The 24,661-nt window shown below is 50.8% G+C and overlaps 4 protein-coding genes across 5 annotated transcripts in view; 1 reads left to right on the top strand and 3 right to left on the bottom strand.

Annotated features, from left to right (window-relative positions):
* The window catches only part of LOC130266127 (uncharacterized), a 1,034,314-nt gene that overhangs the window by 107,044 nt on the left and 902,609 nt on the right, over positions 1 to 24,661 (top strand). The window lies entirely within an intron of this gene.
* LOC130266132 (olfactory receptor 14A16-like) overlaps positions 1 to 24,661 on the bottom strand; it is a 540,143-nt gene that overhangs the window by 309,884 nt on the left and 205,598 nt on the right. The window lies entirely within an intron of this gene.
* Positions 1 to 24,661, bottom strand: part of LOC130266144 (olfactory receptor 14C36-like) — a 255,402-nt gene that overhangs the window by 85,425 nt on the left and 145,316 nt on the right. The gene's annotated exons all lie outside the window — the stretch shown is intronic.
* LOC130266177 (olfactory receptor 14C36-like) lies at positions 17,616 to 18,316 on the bottom strand. Its single transcript, XM_056515541.1, has one exon. It carries the CDS (start codon positions 18,314 to 18,316, stop codon positions 17,621 to 17,623), a length of 696 nt encoding a protein of 231 aa, XP_056371516.1. The 3' UTR covers positions 17,616 to 17,620.

Genomic DNA, 24,661 nt, shown 5'->3' with positions numbered 1-24,661 from the left:
GGGTTTTGGGAGGAAAATGGAAAATTTGGGGTAAAAATGAGCAATTTGGGGGGAAATGTAGAGATTTGGGGGGAAATAGGGAATTTGGGATCGAAATGGGCAATTTGAGTGCAGAAGGGCAGAGTTTGGAGCAAAACAGGAAATTTTAGTCAAAAATGAGAAATATGGGGCTTTAAAGGGGCATTTTAGGGCAAAAGGATTTTTTGGTGAACAATTTGGCAATTTTGGGGAATTTGGGGAGAAGACTGGGAGTTTTAGGAGAGAAGGGGCAAATCTGGAGGAAAAAAATGGGGAATTTGGGGAAAAATGGCCAATTTTGGGACAAGAGGGGACATTGGGGAGCAGAAGTGTTACTTTTTGGCCTAAAATGAGAAATTTGGGGTGAAAATGTGAAATCTGGGATCAAAATGCTGCCAAAATGGCCGATTCTGGAATAAAATTGATATATTTGGGTTAAAATTGGAGCTTCCAAGGAAATTTGGGGGTCAAAATGAGCAATTGGGAGTCCAAATGCATAATTTAGGGCAAAAGGATCAGTTTTGGACTGAAAATGACATATTTTGGGAAAAATGGGAAATTTGAAATTAAAATTGGGAATTTGAGGTCAAGACGGGGAATTTTGGAATAAAATGGACAATCCTGAGGTAAAATGGGCAACTTGGATGCAAAAAGGTCAATTTTTTGAATGAAAGGAGAGAATTTTGAGGTCAAAATGAGAGATTTGAGGCTTAAAATGGAAAAAATCAGGTCAAAATTGGAGAGATTTTTGGGGAAATTTGGATCAAAATTGGAATTTGGAGTAAAAATGGGTGGTTTAGAGGCAGAAAGGTCAATTTTTGGACCAAACTGTGAAATTTCGGTCAAAATGGGCACTTTGGGGAAAATTTTGGGGACAAAATGAACAAATTTGTAGCAAAACTGCCAATTCTGGGATAAAATGTAGAACTTTGGGTCAAAAAGAACAATTTGGGGACAAAAAGGTCTTTTTTGGACTAAAATGGGTAAATTTGGGTTAAAGTAGGGAATTTGGGGGCCATTTCGGGACCAAAGTGGGGAGTTTGGGAATTCAAGCAGGATATTTGAGATCAAAATTTTCAGCAAATTTTTGACAAAAGTCGAGAAAGTTGTGTTCAAATTGGTGATCTGAGGGGAAATTTTTTTTCTATTTTTGGACTGACGGGAAACTTTGGGGTTAAAATGGAAGATTTGGGGAAAATCTGGAGGCGAATTTCTCCCCTCCCCCACACTGACCCCTCCTCCTCCGGCACAGCCAAGCAGCCAATAGGAGCACGAGGAGCAGCGAGGCCACGCCCACGACGACGACCAATGGGAGAAGATTGAAGTGAGCTGAACTGAGCTGAGGCTGAGAAACGCCGCCGCCCCCACCCCCCCCCCCCCCCCCGAAAAAACCTGGGTCAGCAAAAAAACACCAAAACCACCAAAATTTCCCCAAAAAACCCCCAGAGTCAGCAAATAACCCAAACTCCCCATAATTTTTGCCCCAAAACCCCCCTGGGTCAGTGAACACCCACAAAACCCAAAAATTTCACCCCAAAAAACCCCTGGATCAACAAAAATCCCGAAACACCCCCCCGGTTCACCAAACTCCCCAAAAACCCCAAAACTGAATCTCCTCAAAAACCCTGGGTCAGCAAAAATCCCAAAACGACCCCAAAAAAACCACTGGGTCAGTGAACACCCAAAAACCCCCAAAATTTTCCCTCGAAAACTCCCCTGGGTCAGCAATTACCCCAAAAACCCAAAATTTTTCCGAAAAAAATCCCTGAGTCAGTGAACACCCCAAAAATAATAAAAAAAAATGCCCCAAAAAATCCCTGGATCTGTGAAAACCCCAAAACTTCCCCAAAATGCCCCCCTAGGTCAGCAAATATCCTAAAAACCCCAAAAGCACAAAAAAAACCCCAAAACAAACAAACAAACAAAACAACAAGAAAACCTCCTGGATCAGCAAATACTCCAAAAACCCCAAAACACCCCTCTAGATCAGCAAATACCCCCAAAAAACCCAGAATTTTCCCCCCAAAAGATCCTGGGTTGGTGAACAGCCCAAAAACACCAAAACTGCTCCAAAAAATCCCTGGGTCAGTGGACACCACAAAAACCAAAAAAATTAATCCCAAAAAAACCATTTATGGTCAGTGAATATCCCAAAACCCCCAAAACTTCCCCCAAAAACGCCACTGGATCAGCAAATACCAAAAAAATCCCAAAATTTCCCCCCCCCAAAACAGCACTGAGTCAACAAATTTCCAAAAACCCCCAGACTGCACCAAGAACATCCTCTGGGTGAATGAACACCCCAAAAATCCCAAAATCACCCCCCAAAAAAGCCTGGATCAGCAAACAACCAAAAAAATTTTTAAAATGCCCCCAAGACTCTCCTGGATCAGAAAATACCCCCAAAAACCCAAAAACTGCCTCCAAAGAAACCCTGAGTCAGCAAATAGCCAAAAACCTAAAAAATTTCACCCCAAAAAACCCCGGGATCAGCAAATACCCAAAAACCCCAAAAAAACCCATGGGTAAGCAAATATCCCAAAACCCCCAAAATTTTACTCCAAAAAAACCCTGGGTGAGCAAATACCCCGAAAATGCCAAAACTGCCCCAAAAAAACCCCGTGGCTCAGCAAATACCCCAAAAAACCCCAAACTGCCCCAAAACTTCCCTGGCGTCAGTAAATATCCCAAAAACCCCAAAATTTCCCTCCCAAAAAATCCTGAATCAACAAACACCCCAAAATTGCCCCCAAAACTCCCCTGGGGGAGAAAATATCCAAAAAACCCCAAATTTTCTCCCCCAAAATCCCCTGGGTCAGTGAACACCCCCAAAACCCCAAAAAACCCAAAAAAACCCTAAAAAAACTTCAAAACCACCCCCCCAAAAAAACACTTGAGTCAGCAAATACCCCAAAAACCCCAAAATTTCCCTTGAAAAAGAAAAACCTGGGTCAGCAAATGCCCTAAAACCCCAAAATTTCACTCCCCAAAACCCTGGTTCAGCAAATACCCAAAAAAACCACAAAATTTCTTCCCCCCACCACAAAACGTGGGTCAGTGTACACCTCAAAACCACCTCCCAAAAAACCTGGGTCAGCAAATGCCCAAAAACCCCAAAAGTGCACTCTCCAAAACCCTGGTTCACCATATACACCAAAATTACCCAAAACTGCCCCAAAAACCTACCATGGCAAAGCAAATACAACAAAAACCCCAAAATTTCCCCCCCAAAAAAACCCCGAGGCAGCAAATACCCAAAAACCCCAAAACTGCCCCAAAAACAACCCCTGGGTCAGCAAATATCCCAAAAAACCCAAACTTTTCCCCCCCAAAAAACAAACCTGGGCCAGTGAACACCCCAAAAACCTCAAAATTTGCCCCCCAAAAAAACCCTGGGTGAGCAAATGCCCCAAAAAACCCCAAAACTGACCCCAAAAAACCTGGGTCAGCACAAATCCCAAAACCACCCCAAAAAAACCACTGTGAGCACACAAAACCCACAACATTTTCCTTCCAAAACCCCCCTGGGCCAGCAAATACCCCAAAAACCCCAAAATTTACCCCCAAAAACCTCGAGTCAGTGAACACCTCAAAGACTCCAAAACTGCCCCAAAAACACGCTGTGGCTCAGCAAATGCCCCAAAAAACTGAAAACTGTCCCCAAAACTCTCCTGGGTCAGCAAATATCGAGACCCCCCAGAATTTTCGTCCAAAAAACCCCTGGGTCAGTGAACACCCCAAAAACCCCAAAACTACGCAAGAAAAAACACCTTGGTCAACAAAAACCCACAAACCCCTAAATTTCTCCCCCAAAAGCCCCTAAATTTCAACCGCAAAACAATCCTGGGTCAGCTAACTCCCCAAAAACCCCCAAACCACCCCAAAAAACCACTATGTCAATGGACATCTAAAAACCCCAACATTTTCGCCCCAAAAAACAAACCCAGGTCAGCAAATACACCAAAAATGCCCCAACAACCCCAAAACTTCCCCAAAACCCTCCTGGTGATCCCAAATTTCAGACGCCCCAATTCTGACCCCAATTCTGGCCTCGTTTCCCCACCCCACACCCCAAAATCTCCCTAAAAATCCCCAAATTCACCCCAAATCCCACACCCCAAAACTGCCCTAAAAAAACCCAAAAACCTCCTTTTAAAAAAAAAAAAATAAAAATAAATCTCCCCAAAATCTTTTCCAAAAACCCCAAAAGCCCTAAATCTCCCCAAAACCCTCCCCAAAAAACCCAAAATCCGCCAAAAATCCCCCTAAATTCCTCGTGGTGACTCCAAATTCTGGATGCCCAAATTTCCACCCCAATGCTGGCCTCATTTCACCACCCCACACCCCAAAAAATCTGGGGGTTTTGGGGCTTCAATTTTGGGGAAATTTGGAGGTTTCCAAGCCAAATTTTGGAGAAATTTGGGGAGAAATTCTGGGATTTTGGGGCTCAAATTTGTGGAAATTTGGGGGTTTTGGGGCTCAATTTTGGGGAAATTTGGGGTGGAAATTTGGGGACTTTGGAGGCTCCATTTGGGGGAAATTTGGGAGGAATTTGGGGATTTTGGGGGTGAAATTTGGGGGGGAATTTGGGGGTATTAGGGCTCAATTTGGGGGAAATTTGGGGAGAATTTTGGGGGAACTTTGGGGATTTTGGGTCTCAGTTTGGGGGTAATATGGGGATTTTTGTGGTCACAATTTTGGGGAAATTTGGAGAGAAATTTTGGGGTTTTGAGGATTGATTTTTGGGGAAATTTGGCAGTTTGGGGTCTCAGTTTTTGGGGAAAATTTGAGGGTTTTGGTGGCTCAGTTTTGGGGAAATTTTGGGGAGAAATTTAGAGATTTTGGCGCTCAGTTATGGGGAAATCTGGGGGTTATGGACGCTCAATTTTGGGGAAATTTGAGAGATTTTGGAGGGTCAATTTTGGAGAAATTTAGGGGTTTGGGGCTCACTTTTGGGTCAATTTGGGCATTTATGGCTCAGTTCTTTGGGAAAGTGGGGATTTGGAGGTTCAGTTTTGGGAAATCGGGGAAAATTTAGGGAAATTTGAGGGTAATTCGAGGATTTCTGGGGCCACAATTTTGGGAAAATTCTACATAAATCACGGGTTTTGGGGCTCAATTTTGGGAAAATTTGGGGTAAAACTTGGGGATTTGGGGGCTAAATTTGAGGGAAATTTTGGGGAAATTTAGGGAAATTTGGGAGGAAATTTGGGGATTTTGGGTCTCAGTTTGGGGGTAATATGGGGATTTTTGGGGCCACAATTTGGAGGATATTAGGGGAAAAGTTAGGGGTTTTGGGGCTCCATTTGGGGGAAATTTGAGGATTTTGGGAGCTCTATTTTAGGTCAATTTGGGGTGAAATTCAAGAGATTTGGGGGCTCAATTTTGGGAAAAATTGGGGGATTTTGGAGGGTCAATTTTGGGGAAATTTAGGGGTTTGGGGCTCACTTTTGGGTCAATTTGGGCATTTAGGGCTCAATTTTTGGGAAATTTGGAGGCTCAGATTTGGAAAATTTGGAGGTAAATTTTGGGGGAAATTTTAGTGTTTTTGGAGTCAATTTTAAGAAAATTTGGGAGGACATTTGGGGATTTTGGGGGCCCAAATTAAATGTAATTTGAGGGATGTGGGGGGCTCAATTTTGATGGAAATTGGGGGGTTTGGGGGCTCAATTTAGGGCAGTTTGGGGGGCTCAATTTTGGGGTAATTTGTGGATTTTGGGGGCTCAATTTTGGGTCTCAGTTTTGGGGGAAATTTGGAGGGTTTTGGGACACGACTATTTGAAAATTTGGGGTGGATTTGGAGGGAAATTCGGGATTTTGGGTCTCAGTTTTAGGGGATATTTGGGCATTTTGGGGGCTCAATTTTGGGCGGAAATTTGGGCTTTTTTTTGGGGTTCAAATTCAAGGTAATTTGGGGGGTTTGGGGGCTCAATTTGGAGGGATATTTGGGGATTTTGGGGGCTCAATTTTAGGGTAATTTGGGGATTTTGGGGGCTCAATTTTGGGTCTCAGTTTTGGGCAAAATATGGACAGTTTTAGGATTCAATTTTTAGAAAATTTGGGGGTGGATTTGAAGGGAAAATTTGGGATTTTGGGGCTCAGTTTTGAGGAATATTTGGGGTTTTTGGCGGGCTCAATTTTAGGATAATTTAGGGATTTTGGGGGCCCAATTTGGGGCTGGAATTTGGTTTTATGTGGGTTCAAATTCAAGGCAATTTGAGGGGTTTCGGGGCTAAATTTTTGGGGTAATTTGGGGTAATTTAGGGGCTCAATTTTTGGTCTCAGTTTTGGGCGAAATTTGGAGGGTTTGGGGATTCAATTTTTAGAAAATTTGGGGAGGATTTGAGGGGAAAATTCGGGATTTTTGGGCTCAGTTTTGAGGGATAGTTAGGGATTTTGGGGCTCAATTTTGGGATGAAATTTGGGGTTTTTTGGGGTTCAAATTCAAGGTAATTTGGGGGGTTGGGAGCTCAATTTTGGGTCTCAATTTTGGGGGAAATTTGGAGGGTTTTAGGACTCAATTTTTAGAAAATTTGGGGGGAAATTTTAGGACTTTTGTGGCCCAATTTTGGCTGGAAATTTGGGGATTTTGAGCACTCAGATTAAAGGTAATTTGGGCAGTTTGGGGGCTCAGTTTTGGGGAATATTTGGCGATTTTGGGAGTGCAATTTTACGGTAATTTAGGGCTTTGGGGGCTCAAATTAAGGGTAATTTGGGGATTTTGGGGGCTCAAATTAAAGGTAATTTGAGGTAATTTAGGGACTCAATTATGGGCTAAATTTAGGGGTTTGGGGGGCTCGATTTTGGGGATAAATTTGGTTTTTTTGGAGTTCACTGCGTACTTTGACAGTGGCGCTGAGCGGGGACGGCGCCCAGCCCGTGTCCAGCTCCTCCTCGTAGCGGCAGCTGAAGCATCCGGCTGCAGCCACAGAGGGGAGGGCGACCAAAATTTGGAGCCAGGGGCTGGCCTCAGTGATCTTGGAGCCATCACGGTAGAAGCGGAAGCGGCGCCGGATGTGGCGGGAGGGATTGGGGACGAGGCAGGTGAGGGAAATTCGGGATTCGGAGCTGTCCGAAGAGGCTGAGGGAGGGGTCAGGAGGAGGATGGGCTGGGCGGGAGGGGCTGGGGGATACAGGGGGTGTGGTCAGTGGGAGTGGTCAGTGGGTGCGGTCAATCTGTGTGGTCACTGAGGTGGGTGTGGTCAGTGGATGTGGTCAGTTGGAGTTGTTCAGTTGGGCGTGGTCATTGGGTGTGGTCAGTGGGTGCAGTCAGTTTGGTGTGGTCATTGGTGTGGTCAATGGGTGTGGTCAGTGGGTGTGGTCATTGGGATGTGGTCACTGGGGGGGTCAGTGGGTGTGGTCATTGGGATGGGCAGTGGGTGCGATCAGTGTGTGTGGTCACTGAGGTGGGTATTGTCAGTGGATGTGGTCAGTTGGGTGTGATCAGTTGGGTGTGGTCAATGGGTGTGGTCAATCGGTGAGGCCAGTGGGATGTGGTCACTGGAGTGGGCAGTGGATGTGGGCTATGGGTGTGGTCACTGGGATGTGGTCACTGGGGGGTCAGTGGGTGTGGTCAGTGGGTGTGGACATTGAAGTGTGGTCTGTAGGTGTGAGCAGTTGGGTGTGGTCAGTTGGGTGTGGTCATTGGTGTGGTCAATGGGTGTGGTCTTTGGGTGTGGACAGTGGGTGTGGTCAATGGGTGTGGTCAGTGGGTGTGGCCAGTGGGTGTGGTCATTGAAGTGTGGTCTGTAGGTGTGAGCAGTTGGGTGTGGTCAGTGGGTGTGGTCAGTGGGTGCAATCAGTTGGGTGTGGTCATTGGATGTGGTCAATGGGTGTGTTCTGTAGGTGTGAGCAGTTGGGTGTGGTCACTGGGATGGGCAGTGGGTGTGGTCAGAGGGTGTGGTCATTGTGTTCAGCTATTTTGATGGATGTGGTCAATGGGGTGTGTGTGGTCAGTGGGGTGGGTGGGACCAGTGGAGTGGTCATTGGGGTGGTCAGTGGGTGTGGTCACTGTGTGGGTTCAGACATTTTTATGGGTGTGGTCAGTGGGTTGGATGCAGTCAATGGGTGTGGTCAGTTGGGTGTGGTCAGTGGCAGTGGTCAGCAGGGTTTGGGCATTGGGGTGTGGTCAGTACTGTACTCGGTTGATCAGTGGGTGTGGTCAGTGGGTGTGGTCATTGGGGTGGTCATTGGGGTTTGGGCAGTGAAGTGTGGTCAGTGGGATGCTCAGTGGGTGTTGTGAGTGGGTGTAGTCATTGAGGTGAGGTCAGCATGGGTGGTCATTGGGGTGTTGTCAATGGGGTGGACATTGGATGTGGTCAGTGGGTGTGGTCAGTGGATGTGATCAGTGAGGTGTGGTCAGTGAGTGTGGTCAGTTGGGTGGGCAGAGGGTGTGGTTAGGGGGCGTGGACAGTGGAGTTTGGGCAGTTGGGTGTGGTCATTGGATGTGGTCATTTGGTGTGGTCAGTGGGGTGATCAGTGGGGTGGTCAGTGGGTGTGGACTGTTGGGTGTGGTCAGTGGGTGTGGTCAGTGGATGTGGTCAGTGAGGTGTGGTCAGTGAGTGTGGTCAGTTGGGTGGGCAGAGGGTGTGGTTAGGTGGTGTGGACAGCGGGATTTGGGCAGTTGGGTGTGGTCATTGGGTGTGGTCAGTGGGGTGGTCAGTGGGTGTGGTCAGCAGATGTGGTTAGTGGTGTGTGGTCAGCGGGGTGCGTATGGTCAGTGGGTCTGGTCATTCAGAGGAATGTGGTCACTGAGATGAGTGTGGTCAATGGAGCAGTCACTGGACAGAGTGGTCATTACAGTGTGTGTGGTCATTGGGTGTGGTCAGTGGGTGTGACCAGTGACTGTGGTCATTGTGTGTGGTCATTGTGTTCAGACACTTTGATGGATGTGGTCAGTGAGGTGGGTGTGGTCGGTGGGGTGAGTGTGGTCATTGGGGTGGTCAGTGGGTGTAGTCATTGTGTGGGTTCAGCCATTTTGATGGGTGTGGTCAGTGGGTTAGATGCAGTCACTGAGTTTGGTAATTGGGTGTGGTCAATGGGTGTGGTCAGTGGGTGTGGTCAGTGGGTGGGTGTGGTCAGTTGGGTTTGATCAGTTGGGTGTGGTCAGGGGGTGTGTGTGGTGAGTTGGTGGGTGTAGTCAATGGGTGTGGTCAATTTGGTGTGGTCAGTGGGTTCGAAGCAGTCAGTGAGTTTGGTCATTGGGTGTGGTCATTGGGTGTGGTCACTCTGGTGGGTGTGGCCAATTGAGAGGTCAATGCACAGGTGTCCTGGTTTGAAGGACAGGTGTCTGCCAATAAAGGCAGAAGTTTTCCTTTGAAACAGAGACCTTAATTCCACTCCCCCAAATATTATAAACGTTTGAATCAAGGACTTTGAGGCAGAGATAAGGGGGTGGGAATAACAGCTCTTTTACTAATATATCCAACTGTACCAGCAGAAACAACAGCAGTTGTTAAAATTACTAACAAAACAGAACAGATTACTTGGTTCCAGTCCTTTCTTTAGCTGTGGGCATACTCTCTCTCGGCGGGAGTGGAGGCGGGAAGGGGCGGCCGCGGCCGTGCCGGTCTCGGGTGGGAGCGGCTGGAGCGGGCAGCTCCTCGCTCACCGTTGGTGTCCGGGTGGTCAGCTGTGTCCACAGATGCAGGAGGCTGTAGCTGGGCAGATGCACGGCAGGTGATCGCAGAGGGTCTGGCTCTCCTGTCTTCGGCTGTGTGGCTGCAGGTGGGGGATCCTCCTCTGAGCTCCCAGAAACACGAATCCCCTCTGGAAGCACGAGAATCCCTCTGGAAGCCCAGCTCCCACCTACCCCTTTTGTCTAGAGTTGCAAAGGTCCTGGGTGTAAACCAGCCAGCTCCATTGGCATGATAATGGGAAAAATTCTTTAAATTGACACAGTAATAGGAAAAACACTCACCCCCAACAATCCCCAACAGGTTTGGTGGTCCAAGGTGTAGTGGTTTTGTTTCGCTAATCTGAAATTTTCTTGTTTTGAGATAGGATTCTGAGGAAGGCAAAACAGTCTGAACTTTAAATGGTACAAAGAGAAACTTTATTACTGGAAACTATAAGGAAAGAAAAAAACCTCAGAATGAAACTTTAGACTCCTCTTTCTCCCCCTACACACTTCCTTTCTTTCACACTGAAAATGTTTAGAAAACAACTCAGTCAGTTTACCATCTCTAAAATAGTCTTTTACCAATTCACTGGGAGAGGAGACTTCCCTCTTCAGTCTGTGGATATTTCTCCACAATAAACAGTTTTCTCGTGGCCTTCATGTTACAGTGATTAGGTGTCTGGGATAATGGAATTTTGATCACTATGTAAAAATCCTTTCTTTAACTTACAGTTTTCCTAGAACTATTATTGAGGACCATATCAACTATAGGGCACACTTAAAGGGTTGTAATGGTTTAAAAAAAAGCTTGCTTTATTTTTGAAAAAATAGATTTTCCTTCTTTTTCTTCTTCCTCTAGGAGCAGCACAGGTCTTCATAGTATTCAAACTTAAGGGATCACAGCTATTTCAACATCTACTTAATCTAACACTAATGTCTTTGTTCATATTTACAGTTAAAACAGTTACATTTACTCTGTAATATTTTTACGTGTTATAGGGAAACAAGAGTCTCTTCTTCATAGCTTAAAAAGGAGAAATTTCAGTCCACAACTCTCTTCCTTCCCTCATCTGGGACCTGACTCTTCCCTTTGTCTGACCTCAGTGTTTTTATGCTGTTTGTGTGCAAATCTTCATCTTGGTCCTTTTCTTTCACTCAGGAGAGAGAACAAAGTGTCTGCAAGTCTCATTCTGAGCAATGGAAGAGTTACTACCTTGCCTGGACAGCGGCTGGAGCAGTTTTGATGGAGCATTTCAGACCGTGCTGAGGCTGGGCCAGGATCATAAGGGCCCAGCCAAAAAAACAGTGGTGGTTGTTCTGGCTCCATGGTTGTTTTCTGGGAATTGCTGCATTCAGTTCCAGCTGTGGGCTGATGGGTTTCCCTCCCCCTGCCCAGCAGGCAAAGGGTGGCCCCTTGCCGGAGCGGGCCCAGCTGTCTCTGCCCCAGGCCGCGCTGCCCAGGACGGCCCGGCCGCCCGGAGCCGCTCTCCCGAGGGTGGAGGCCCCACGGACCGGCGGCAGGGCAGGGTTTGAATGTCAGCTCCATGTTCTGCTGAGCTGCTGAGCCACGGGCTCCCTGGCTGTGCCAGGCTGGGGAATCTAAGATCTTAGCAGCCGTGTGGGCCTCCCCTCCCCATTTCTATCAGTACCCCGGCCAAAAACGGGGGCCCAGAGTCAGAGCCCGGCCGTGACCTGGGCCCGGCCAGGCCTGCGGGCTGCACGGAGGGGCCCAGGTCGGTGTTACCTGTACTGAGGCAAGAACAGAAAGAGAACTTTCCTCGGGTTTTTCATCTTTACATGTGTGTTTCACAAAGACGAATAAACTTTCTCACTGGTGCACCAGTGTGTCAGTATTAAAAATCAGACACCGATTGGTCCTTGTCCGATCCAAAAGCAGCTGCCCAGGTCCTGGCAGAGAAAAATTTTAGGGAATCTTTACAAACTACCACACCAGCCTAGATGTAACCTTGTCCCTGGCTGAGCGATGATTGGATGGATTTGAGCACATATAAAGGATCGCAGCCAATTCATTGAACCCCAAGTGCAGATGCATCATTGGCCAGGGAAATGGGTGTGTTAAGACCCCAAACAATCACATGTGTATATCTGGAACATTCAAAGCCTCAATTTAAGAAGGGTCCCGAACAATACAGAAAGCTTTTGTTATATGGATTGCTGTGTCATCTCTGTCTCCAACCACAACTCCAATTAAGGTAATAGGTGTGGTCAGTGGGTGTGGTCATTTGGGGTGGTCTGTGGGTTTGGTAAGTTTGGGTGGTCAGTGGTTTGTGGTAAGTAGTTATGGTCAGTGGTAGTGTGGTCAGTTGTGTTGTTACTGGGTGTGGTCAGAGGGGTGTGGGCATTGGTATCAGTCAATGGGTGTGGACAGTGCGGTGTGGTCTGTGGGAGTGGTAAGTGATTGTGGTCAGCGGATGTGGGCAGTGGGATGCGATCAGTAGCTGTGGTCAGTGGAGGTGGCCAGTTGGGAGGTCAGTGGGGAGGTGGTAAGTGGGTGTGGTCATTTGGGTGGTCAATTGGTGTGGTCATGGGGGGAGTCAGTGGCTGGGGTCATTGGGTGCAGTCAATGGTGGCGGTCAGCATGGTGTGGTCAGAGGCCATTAGGGTAATGAGTGGTTGTAGTTAGTGGTGGAGTGGTCAGTGGGTGTGGTCATTGTGTTTGTTAAGATGGTACCGTGAGTGAGTGGGGGCATTGGAGCGTGGGCATGGGTGTGTGGGCAGTGGGTGAGGTCAGTGGGGGGAATGGTCAGTTCAGCGGTCAGTGGGTGTGGCCATATGGGGTGGTCAGTGGCATGGTCAGTGGGTGTGTCAGTGGGTGTGGTCAGTAGGATGTGGTTGGTAGGTGTGGTCAGTAGGTGTGATCAGTAGGAGGTGATCAGTGGGGGCGGTCAGCAGCAGTGTGGTCAGTTGGGTGGTCAGAGGTTGATGTGAATGGAGTGTGGGCACTTGTGTCTTCACAGTGGGTGTGGTCAGTGGGTGCAGTCAGTGGGTGTGGTCAGTGAATGTGGTCACTAGCTGTGCTGAGTGGGTGGGGTCAGTGTGGCTGGTCGGTGTTTGTGGTCAGTTGCTGTGGTCAGAGGGGGAATGGCCAGTTGATGCGGGTACTGGGGGTGGTCAGTGGTGTTTGGTCAGTCGGTGTGGTCAATGGGTGCAGTTAGTGGGGGGTGGTCATTGGGGGGTCAGTGAATGTGGTCAGTGGCTGTGGTCAGGGAGGGGGTGGTAATTTGGTGGGCTTCAGGGAGTGTTGTCAGTGGTGTGTGGTCAGTCAGGTTATGGTCACTGTGTGTGGTCAGTGGCTGTGGTCAGTTGGGTAGTCAGGTGGGGGTGGTCACTTGGGTGGTCAGGGGTTTGGTCAGTGGGTGTGAGCAGCATGTGGTGGTCACTGAGATGGTCAATGGGGTGTGGTCAGTGGGTGCAGTCAGTTTGGGGGTCATTGGGGTGTGGTCAGTGGGTGCAGTCAGCAGGTCTGGTGGGTGTGGTCAGTGGGTGTGGTCAGTGGGTGTGAGCAGTGCAGAGTGCTCATAGGGTGTGGTCAGTGCTCCGGAGTGGTGAGTGGGAAAATTCAGTGGGGTGTGGTCAATTGGGGTACAGGCATTGGTGTCTTGGCAATGGGTGTGTTCAGTGGTTCTGGTCAGTGGTTCTGGTCAGTGGTTCTGGTAAGTGGGGGGAGTCAGTGAGTGTGGCCATTTGGGTGGTCATTGGGAAGGTGCTTGGCCAAGGCAAAAGGAGGCTCCCTGTGTGCCCTGCTCCCCTCTCCCTGAGCTCCTGAGAGCTCTGCAGCCCCTGCTGCCATCCCATCTGCCCAGGCCAGCACAACAGCCCCGGCCTTGGGGCCCTGCAGAGCTGCTCCTGCTCCAGGCCCAGGGCCCATGCCAGAGCTGGGGCAGCCACAAAGCTGTGCCCATTTCTGTTCATTCCTGCTCTGATGAGGATGGATCCTCAGGGACTTGGAGATTGCTGATGAATTTTACTGTTCCAGAGGCCTCTTCTTTCTTGAGCTCTTCAGTTCAGGAATTCAGTGGCAAAGACTCATAAACTTTTCTTCAAAACATCCAAACAAGAAACACCTCTGAGAATAATTTAAGTTTTCAATTCTTCTGTGGTTAATAAGATAGATTTCAGAAGTGTATTCCAAGTGAATATACTTTATTGGAAACAAAGCAGAGAGAACATTTTTATTGTTGTCTTTTCCTGTTTATAGAAATATATAAGCAAATAATATTGACCACCAGCAACTTCTAATGCAGTATGAATGGATATGAAAATCAAGACCCTTCATAGCTGGAAATCAATAACACTTTTCCCCCATCCTCTTCCCTCTATTTCCCTCATCCAAGTCCTGGGACTCCTATGGATCAGGAATGGTGTGGCCAGCAGGACCAGGGCAGTGATTCTTCCCCTGTGCTCAGCACTGGTGAGGCCGCACTTCAAGTGCTGTGCCCAGTTCTGGGCCCCCAATTTAGGAAGGACATGGAGGGACAGGAACGTGTCCAGAGAAGGGCAACAAGGCTGGTGAGGGGTCTGGAACACAAGTCCTTTGAGGAGCAGCTGAGGGAGCTGAGGATGTTTATCCTGGAGAAGAGGAGGCTCAGGAGAGACCTCATCACTCTCTACAACTCCCTGACAGGAGGGTGCAGCCAGGAGAGGGTTGGACTTTTTTCTCAGGGAACAGTAACACAGCTTTAAGCTGCACCAGGGGATTTTTTGGCTGGACATTGGGAAATATTCTTCACAAAAATGGTGATTTGGCATTGGAATAGGCTAACCAGGGAGGTGGGTGAGTCAGCATCACTGGAAGTGTTTCAGGTAGGACTGGATGTGGCACTGAGTGCCATGGTCGGGGTGACAAGGTGGTGTTGATGGGTCACAGGTTGGACTTGATGCTCTCAAAGATCTTTTCCAGCCTGGGTGATTCTGTGATGATTGTGACACTGCAGGGCCCTGGGGAAGCAAGGGGACATTGTGACACTGCAGGGCCTCGTGGAACTGAGAGGACCATGGTGACACTGTGTACTACATGGCACCACAGAGCCAAGGGGCCCCTGTGACACTGTGGGGCTACATGGGAGCAAGGAGTCCATGGTGACAGTCTGGGTCCTTGTGGAACCACAGAGGCCACTGTGACACTGCAGGGCCTTGTGGAACCAAGGGGCCATTGTGCCATTGCAGATCCAAAGAGAGTCTTGTGAGAGCCTGGGGCCAATGGAATCAAGGGGCCACTGTTCCACTGCAAGGACTCTCGGAACTAAGGGAACAACTGTGACACTGTGGTGCCCCATGGAACCAAGGGTCCCTCGTGACACTGCAGGATCTTGTGTAACCAGGGCTCCATTGTGACACTGCAGCACCAAGGAATTCATAGTGGCACTCGGAGGCCTCATGGAACCAAGAGGCCACAGTGGCACTGCAGGGCCTTTTGGGACCATGCAGAGCATTGTGACAGAGCAGGAACTCGTGTGATGATGGGGCCATTGTGACACTGCAGGGCCCCATGGAACCAAGGGGCCAGTGTTGCTCCTCAGGGACTCCTGCAATGAAGGAAACATATTTGACAGCGTGATGCCCCTTGGGACCAAGAGACCATTGTGACACTGTGGAACCAAGGAGAGCATTGCTGCACTGTGAGACCTCATGGAACAAATGATCCATTGGGACATTTCAGGGCCTAAGAATCCAATAGACTTTGTGACACCAAGGGGTCCTCTGGAACCAAAAGGACATTGTGACACTGGGAGGACTCAAGGAATCATGGAGACACTTGTGACATGGTGACACTCCAGGGCCTCATGGAACCTTGGTGACACCAAGCTGGAAGGTAGGAGGGTTTTTCAGAGGGACCTGGACAGGATGGATCTAGGGCCCAAATACAACAAAGTGAAGTTGAAGATGGCCAAGAGCAGGGTCCTACACTTTGGCCACAACAACCCCTGAAGCACTACAGGGGAGGAAAAGGTCCAGGCAGAAGAGGACCTGGGGGCACTGATGGACAGCAGGCTGGACATGAGCCAGCAGTGTGCCCAGGTGGCCAAGAAGGCCAATGGCACCTGGCCTGGATCAGGAATGGTGTGGCCAGCAGGACCAGAGCAGTGATTCTTCCCCTGTGCTCAGCACTAGTTGGGCAGCACCTTGAGTGCTGTGTCCAGTTCTGGGCCCCCAAAGTAGGAAGGACATGGAGGACCTGGAGCATGTCCAGAGAAGGGCAACAAGGCTGGTGAGGGGTCTGGAATACAAGTCCTGTGAGGAGCGGCTGAAAGAGCTGGGGATGTTTATCCTGGAGGTTCATGGAGATAATGTGGTGTCAGGGCACAAGTTGGACTTTATGCTCTTCAAAGCCTTTTCCAACCTTGCTGATTCTGTGATTCTCTGAAACCACCCCTGGAGCAGTTGCAGGATGAGCCCTGGGCCTCCTCTTCACAAGGTCCAGCAGCCCAGGTCCCTCAGCTTCTCCTCACAGCCTCAAAGCCCATCCTGTCAGTCCTGCAGAGCCTCTCCAGCCCCTCCTCACTGCCCAGAACAGGGAGCCCCACACCCAGACACACCAGCCCAGATGTGCCCCCCTGGCCTGTGGTGCCTCTGGCAAGGGAGCAGCACGAGGCACTGCAGGAGCCTGCAGACAATTCCTGAAGCACCTGTAGGATGATCCTGCTCCCCAGGGACGTTCCCATGGTGCCAACTCAGGAATTCCAATGGGGCGGGGGGCAAGAGAGTGAAGAGCAAACAGGGTTGGGCTGTTTTCACTGAGGAGGAAAGGAATGTGCAATAGGAAAAATCTGGACCAGGGAAGAATAAAGAAAGCGAAGGTGAATTAAAGGAAATGCTCAGGGCAGTTTGGGGTGGCTGCCAGACAGCCCTGTCTCTGAGCAACAAGGTCTGCAGTGGGACAGGAAACTCACAGCTCATGGGAACAAACTGTCTGGCTGACTCCAGAGGCCATGACAAACCTGAGTGGTTTCCCTCCCATCCCCAGCCCTTGCTGGCCCCAGGGGCTGATGGCATTTGTGCTCACTCAGCTCCATCTCCCCACAGCAGCACCATGGGGGTGCTGACGCCTGCTCTGTGCAGTGCAAACAGGGGCTCCTGAGCCAGTGCTGCCGTGTCTGTGCCTGCAAGGATGCGGCTCCTGTGTGAGCTGGGGGAGAGGCCAGTGCTGCAGAGGGGGGATGTTGTTGGCAGGTGCATGAGGACGCTCTGGGACGCTGCCCTGGGCTGTCCAGCGCAGTGGGGATGGATCAGCCCCTGCTCTGCTGCTCCTTGCCAGGGTCTCCCCCTTGCAGGGCCCTTGCAGAGCACCAGCCATGCTGTTTGCCCCCAGCCTGCCCACGGCCAGCCTGGGGCTGCTCACGGGGGTTTTCTCTGCTCAGCACTGGCCTGGCCAAGTGCTCTGGAGAGAGCCTGGCCAAGGAGCCTGGAGCCCCCAGACCCTGGCCTGAGGCAGCAGCGCTGCCCCAGCAGTGCCCATGGCCTGTCCCTGCTGCAGCCCCGGCACTGCCACCCCCAGGGCTGTGCCCGGCCCCGAGAGCACTCAGGCCCTGCAGCAACACAAGGGGCAGGAGGGCAGCGGGGCAGTGGCACAGGAGCAGCACTGGCAACACCAAGTGCTGCTGCTGCTGCTGGGCACAGCTGCTGTGCCAGCACTGATCTGGCCCAACTCTCCACACAGACATTGCTGCTGCAGCTGTAGAGAAGGGAACAAAAGGGGCATCTCTGGAGAAAACTTTGCTGGGAGAGAGACCGTTCAGTTTGTTTAAAGCCACCAAGGGCACAGCCCCTCTTTGATACAGTCTGTGGCTACTGCAAGAATGGGGAGAAACAAAAAGAGAAAGGGTCCAAAGAATGTAATTTCTTTGTGGAATATATTGAAATACTAAAGCAAAGCAATTTAAAGAGCAATTCAACCACCAAGCCAAACAAATATTATCAAAGATGATTTTTATTGCAAGTGACATGCTGAAACTAGCAAGCAGTTTACTGTTTGTTAAACAATCCCATCATGAGTCTCCACACTGCAGCCTTGAGCTCCTGGTTCCTCAGGCTGTAGATGAGGGGGTTCAGGGCTGGAGGCACCACCGAGTACAGAACTGACAGGGCCAGATCCAGGGATGGGGAGGAGATGGAGGGGGGCTTCAGGTAGGAAAATGTGCCAGAGCTAATAAACAGGGAGACCACAGACAGGTGAGGGAGGCAGGTGGAAAAGGCTTTGTGCTGTCTCTGCTCAGAGGGGATTCTCGGCACAGCCCTGAAAATCTGCACATAGGAGAAAACAATGAACACAAAACAACCAAGTGCTAAACAAGCACTAACTGCAATGAGTCCAAGTTCCCTGAGGGAGTTAGACTGGGAGCAGGAGAGTTTGAGGATCTGGGGTACTTTGCAGAAGAACTGGCCCAGGGCATTGCCATGACACAGGGGCAGAGAAAATGTATTGGCTGTTTGCAGCAGAGCATGGAGAAAGCCACTGGCCCAGGCAGCTGCTGCCATGTGGGCACAAGCTCTGCTGCCCAGGAGGGTCCCGTAGTGCAGGGGTTTGCAGATGGACACGTAGCGGTCATAGCACATGATGGTCAGGAGATAGTACTCTACTGAGATGAAGAACAGAAAGAAAAACAGCTGTGCAGCACATCCTGAGTAGATGTTCCTGGTGTCCCAGAGGGAATTGTGCATGGCTTTGGGCACAGTGGTGCAGATGCAGCCCAGGTCAGTGAGGGCCAGGTTGAGCAGGAAGAAGAACATGGGGATGTGCAGGTGGTGGCCGCAGGCTACGGCGCTGATGATGAGGCCGTTGCCCAGGAGGGCAGCCAGGGATGCCCAGGAAGAGGCAGAAGTGCAGGAGCTGCAGCTGCCGCGTGTCTGCCAATGGCAGCAGGAGGAAGTGGCTGATGGAGCTGCTGTTGGACGTTTGCTGTGTCTTGGCATGGGCATCTGTAAGAAAAACAATCGTGGAATAGCTCAGTTCAGAGTGTATTTTAAATATCCCAGCCCAGCTTGGTGGCACTTTCCCCCCACTGCCTGCCCAGGGCTCTGCTGCCTGGAGCTGTCCCTGCCAGCAGCTGCTTCCCTGTGCCCAGGGCTGGGCCCTGCCAGTGCTGACAGAGTCCAGCCCAGCTCTGGGGGCTCAGCTCTGCCCTGCAGACCCCTTCCAGCACAGGGCACTGCCCAGGGCAAGCTCTGCCTCTGCAGGCTCTGATGGCAATGTCAGAGCATCTCAGAGAAGGCTGAAAAAGTGACCCTGCTGCTGCCTCTAAGGGGCCTTGTGCTGATTTCTGTCAGTGTCTGCTTTATTAAGATCTCAGAGAATTTTTATAAAAATTTTCTTAACCTAAACTCAGAGATGAATATCAGTGCACAGTTTTCTATTTAGGCAACCCAGAGCAATAGATTAAAAAAAAAAGGATTTTCCCTTTTATGCAGCCGCTGCATTTCTATGCTATCTATATAATTTATTTGGAAATGTTCTGCAGTTAAATGTCATGCTAGGAGCAGCCCTGAACAATGCAGCATCCTCACCACACAAGGAGAAATCTTACAAGCCTTACCAGCTGTCTCTTTCCACCCAGACCTTGTCCCTAGTGCTGGGAGCAGCTCCCAGGGCTGGCTGAGAGCTGTCACCGGCAGGCAGCAGAGTCCCTGCCCCAGCACAGCACCCTGGGCTGCAGGACCCTGCTCTGCAGGACAGCCCTGGGCACCCCTGGCTGCTCTACAGAAGAGAGAGTCAGAGAATGTACTCACAGTCTGTAGGCATTGCTATGTTCTAGCTTTAGGACATCACTGCAGAAGCTGCAGCTGCATTCTCCTGAAGCCAGAGGGTTCCTGTGTCAGGAAGAGGCAGAAGTGCAGGAGCTGCAGCTGCCTCGTGTCTGCCAATGGCAGCAGGAGGAAGTGGCTGATGGAGCTGCTGTTGGACATTTGCTGTCTCTGGGCATCATGCACTGGAAAAAAAGGCATTGATAAATTGCACAAGCTTTGTGCAATTCTATGCTAATTTCTTAAGAATTCACTCAAAATTCCTTCTCTTTCTCTGGGAAAATTTCACTTAAATTTTTAAATTTCAAGCTCACCTTAGCTTCAAAAGCATCCAGGAGGTGGTTTTGAGTTACTTCCCCTTTTTCAGAGGTGGCAAAAGTTCTGATCTTCAGCATTTCTGTAAGCATAACTCTGGGGAGCCCAGAGGGAAAACAGCTCCCTGTGCCCCAGTGTACTCAGACCTGCTGGTCCCACCCAGGTGCACTTGGCTCATTACACCTCCCTCTATTTCAGGGTAATCAAAATTAAAATGTGCTGGAAAAATAAAGTGGACTTCTGGAAAGCTCCAATTTAAAAGTCAGTCTCTTTAAACTTTTCTCTCTTTCCCTAGAAGAGGGAGGGTATCCAGATTGCTCTGGCTCTCTGCTGCCTGGAGTTTTTCCTACTGGGAGCTGATTCTCTCCAAGCCTTGTCCTTGTCAGTGCTGCCAGAGCCCAGCCCAGCCTTGGGGGCTCAGCTCTGCCCTGCAGACCCCTCCCAGCTCAAGGCACGGCCCACAGGTGCTGCTGCTGCTGCTGTCTGTAGGCAGAGATGGGTGAGGAGGCACTTTGTGAGGGAGATCTGAGGCAGATCTGCTGATCCCCAGTGGGACAGTGCAGGAGTCTCAGTGACACAGACACACCTGACAGCCCCTTTCCCTTCCCTTCAGGAGAGAGCTGAGAGCAGCCCTGGCCATGCAGCACCATCTGCACAGCAGGAGGAATCTGCCCTGATGGGGGTGGCTCCTTCCACCTCCAACTTCTCCCCACAGTCCATGGGGAGCTGCCAGGCAGGCTGAGAGCTGCCCCTGGTAGGTGGCACATGCCCTGGGCTGGCCAAGAGCCCTGAGGGCTGCAGGAGCTGCTCTGCAGGACAGCCCTGGGCAGCCCTGGCTGCAGCCCCAGCTTCAGCCCCTGCAACCATCCCTGGCAGCAGGAGCCATCCTGCCCTGTCCCTCTGACGGTGCCCAGGGCAGCCCCACTCTGCAGCACATTCCTCCTCCTCCTCCTGTGCCTCAGAGAAACTGGGAGAGTCCTCCTGACACATCCCCCAGGCTGTGGGTTGTGCTGGCTCCAGGAGATCCCTCCAGGAGCACAGGGGACATTGCCCTGCACCCACAGACTCACCATGTCCAGGGCTGTGAAGATGTTCCCCCAAGTGAAGTCTCACCTCAATGTCTTCCCAGTGCTGATTGCCTTTAGCCTGTCTGTGCCTGGCTCCTGTACCCTCAGTGCCTGCAGGCAGTGCCCTCAGCCCTGCTGGGCTGTGAAAGCAGCTGCTCCTCAGCAGAAATGTCTTTTTGAAGCTTTTCCTGGTTGCCATTTTCTCCCTCTGTGCCAGGAGACACAACACAATGACTTTAATGACCTGCTCAGGAGTTTGTTCTTTTTTAAATCACATTCAGTCCCTGAGAGTGTTTTTCAAAAAAACTTTTAAAGATCTCAAAATCAAATTACTATGCCAAAGTTTCTTGAAGTTTTAATGAGTCCCACTGAAGGACAGGACTCAGAAAATTCCCCAAGGTTCCAGTTAGAGCCAAACACTGGAGGCGCTGATGATAGATGAAGAAAAATAGGGGAAAGGTGTCCAGATACTGAGCAAACCTGGATGTGTTTCAGGAATGCAAAGGGCCAAGGCTGAGCCCCAGCCCCTGGCAAGGCAGATCCTGTCCCTCCCTCATTGCTCAGGGCTCTTCCCAGGCCACTGGGCTCTGGGGATGTGCAATGCCAAGGGCAGGACCATGGGGCGGCCCCTGCCAGGCTGCTGAGCAGGGACAAGGAGGCAATGAGGCCCCAGCACAGCAAGGCTCACTTGTCCCCTGCTGGCCTCAGGCCCAGGGCCAGCAGCCATGGCCCAAGTGCTGCAGCAGTTGGCTCTGGCAGGGCCTTTCAGCTGCTGCCCATCCCTGTGCCCTCTGCAGCCCAGGCTGTCCTACGGTGTCCATGCCCTGCGCCTCTGTCCCTGCAGGCTGTCGTCATCCCCCGGCTGCCCCACCTCGCTGGCCCTTCCTTTGCTGACAGCTCTGCGTCCTGCCTGCCTCTGCCTGGCCACACAAAGCCTTGGGCTGCTCCAGACTCCTTCTGGGGGACGTGTTGCACCACAGCCCTGCCCTGGGAGAGAAATTCCTTTCTCCTTCTGTCCGTTCTGGACCATCCCAGCTGCCCTTGGCATTAATTCTTTTTTTCTCTGGCTGTTTTCCACTATGTCAGAAGGATCTACCATCCCTGAAACCACCCTTCCATCTCTCTCAGGGCTCTCCTCTGCTCTCCTCAGTCTTCACTTCCCTGAGCACAGAGCTCCTTTGTCCCTATCTAGTGGTCAATGATTTGACGCCTTGGGCACCTGGACAAGAAGGACAGTTCTTCTCTACAGGAAGGAAACCACAGAACCCCAGGTTTTGAAGGCAGATCAGAGGCAAAGGCAAGCCAGACCTTTCTGTCATTGGAGCTTTTGTCTGAAAGAACCCTTGGATTGTAGAGTTCAGGAGGTGGAATTCCATTTCAGGCATGGGTGCCTGGACCGAAATGACAATTCTTCTCCACAGGAAGGAAAGGGCAGAGCCCCAGTGTTTCAAAGACTGATTAGAGGCAGTCCCAAGGAGGCCAAGGCCAGACAGACCTGTTTGTCTTGGCAGCATTTGTCTGGGAGCAATCCTTGGATAGGCAGAATTTGGGAGGCCAAATCCCAGTTTTGTCCCTGGGCATCTGGAAAAGAAGGACAGCTCTCTTCCATAGGGAGCCCCAGTGTTTCAAAGGCAGATGAGAGCTGGCCCTTAGGAAGCCATGGGAACCTAGACATTCCTGGCAGCTTTTGTCTGGGAGCTATCCTTGGATACAAGGAATTTTAATGACAGATTCTCATTTGGCCATGTATGTCTGGACATGGAAGATGTTTCTTTCCATGGGAGAAAAGCACAGTCCCCCCAGTGCTTTAAACGCAGATGCAATGTCGTCCCTATGAGACCATGGCCAGACAGAGCTGTCTGTCCTGGCAGGTTTCAGATGGGAACAATCCAAGGATATAATCAAATTTGGAGGTATCCCAATTTCGGCCATTGGGCACATGGAGGAGAAAGTTCTTTCCCACAAAAAGGAAAGCACAGAACTTTGAGATTTCAGGGGCAGATGAGAAGCAACCCTCAACATGCCAAGGTCAGCTGGACCAGTTCTGGCCCCAGGAGGCCAAGTCAGCCAGGTCTGTTCCATATTCTTGGATCCTTGGAGCCCTGCAGCTTTACAATTACCCCTTGGTTCCATGAGGCCCCACAGTATCACAACAGCTCTTTGTTTCGATGACGCCCAGCAATATCAAAATGTTCTCCTTGGCTCTGCAGTGGCACAATGGCCCCTTGCTTCCCTGAGGCCTTGCAGTGTCAAAATGGTTTCATGGGACTGCACAATGACACAAGGGCCCCTTGGTTCCATGAGGACTCAAAGTGTCACAATGGTCTCCATGATTCCATAAGGTCCTGTGGTGCCAAAATGGCCCCTTGGTTCTATTGGGCTCCTCAGAATCACCATGGCCCCTTGGTTCCACAAGACCTGGCTGTGTCACACTGGCCCTTTGCTTGCATGGGGGACCATAATGTCACAATGGCCCCTTGTGTCCATCAGACCTTACAGTGTCACAGTGGTTGCTCTGGCTCTATGAGGCCCTGTGGTGTCTCAATGGTCCCTTGGTTTCATGGGAACTCAGAGTGCCAGAATGGTCTCCTTGCTTCCATGAGGCCCTGCCAAGCCTCTTGATTCAACGAGGCCTCAGAGTCGCAGAATGGTCTCCAGGATTCCATGAGATCCTGCAGTGGCACAATGGTCTCATTGGTTCCACGAGGTCCTGCAGTTCCACAATGGCCCTTTGGTGTCACAAGAACTTGAAGTTCATAATGGTATCAGCAGGTTCCCCTGTTCACAATGGCCTCTTTGTTCCACCATGTTCCATAGTGTCACAATGGCATCCTTGGTTCCATGGTGACACAGTGTCACAATGGCCCCTTGGTTCCATGAGGCCCTGTGATGTCCCAATGGTCTCATTGGTTCCCTGACTTCTACAATGGCCCTTTGGTGTCACAGTGTGTAACAATGGTATCCTTGGTTCCACAGAGTCAGAATGTCCCTGTGGTCTCACAGAGCCCCACAGTGTCACTACGATCCCCTTGATTCCATGAGGCCCTGCCGTGATACAATGACCCCTCGGTCATACAAGGCCCTGCATTGTCCCCTTGGCTCCAATGGGTCCCAAAGTGCCATAATGGTCTCCATGGCTCCCTGAGGGCCCACAATATCACAATGGACTTTTGGTTCCATGACCCTTTGTACTGCCAACATCAGTTTTCTTGGTTCTGCAGTGTCACAATGGACCCTTGGTTCCATGAGGTTCCTGGCCTCCCACAGCCTCTCACAGCCTTTCATGGACCCTCATGGCCCCTCACAGCCATCCATGGCTGCTCATTGCTCTTCACAGCCCTTGAGGACCCCTCACAGCCTCCTACAGCACCTCATGGCCCCTCACAGACCCTCATGACTTCTCCCAAAAGGGAATGTGTTGGGGCCTTCTTGTTCCCCTTTTATTTTGCTCGTTTCACTGTGATGAGTAAAGAAAGGCTGCAATGGAGCCTTTCCCCAGTGCTTCCATGGGGATTAACTGTGGGCTGCAGCTCTGTGCTGGCGCTGCCCGAGTGTGAACATCCCTGCAGCCCCAATGCCTTTGCTGTGCCCTGTGTCCATTCCCTGTCCCCAGTCCCACCCAAGGCCTTTGCTGTCCCCGTGTCCATTCCCTGTCCCCAGTCCCGCCCAAGGCCTTTGCTGTCCCCGTGTCCATTCCCTGTCCCCAGTCCCACCCAAGGCCTTTGCTGTCCCCATGTCCATTCCCTGTCCCCAGTCCCACCCAAGGCCTTTGCTGTCCCCGTGTCCATTCCCTGTCCCCAGTCCCGCCCGGCTCTGGCAGCAGCAGCAGCCGCAGCTCAGTGGGCGCCGGCCCGGCCCAGCCGGGGCTCCCGGGCAGGAGCAG

This window comes from Oenanthe melanoleuca, unplaced genomic scaffold, assembly GCF_029582105.1.
Source record: "Oenanthe melanoleuca isolate GR-GAL-2019-014 unplaced genomic scaffold, OMel1.0 S001, whole genome shotgun sequence".
Lineage (NCBI taxonomy): Eukaryota > Metazoa > Chordata > Aves > Passeriformes > Muscicapidae > Oenanthe > Oenanthe melanoleuca.
The sequence above is the reverse complement of the archived record's forward strand: the minus strand, read 5'-3'. Positions and strand labels throughout refer to the sequence as shown.

Coding starts and splice junctions, on each gene's coding strand:
- LOC130266177 (XM_056515541.1), bottom strand. CDS start 18,316: ATGCACAATTCCCTCTGGGACACCAGGAACATCTACTCAGGATGTGCT.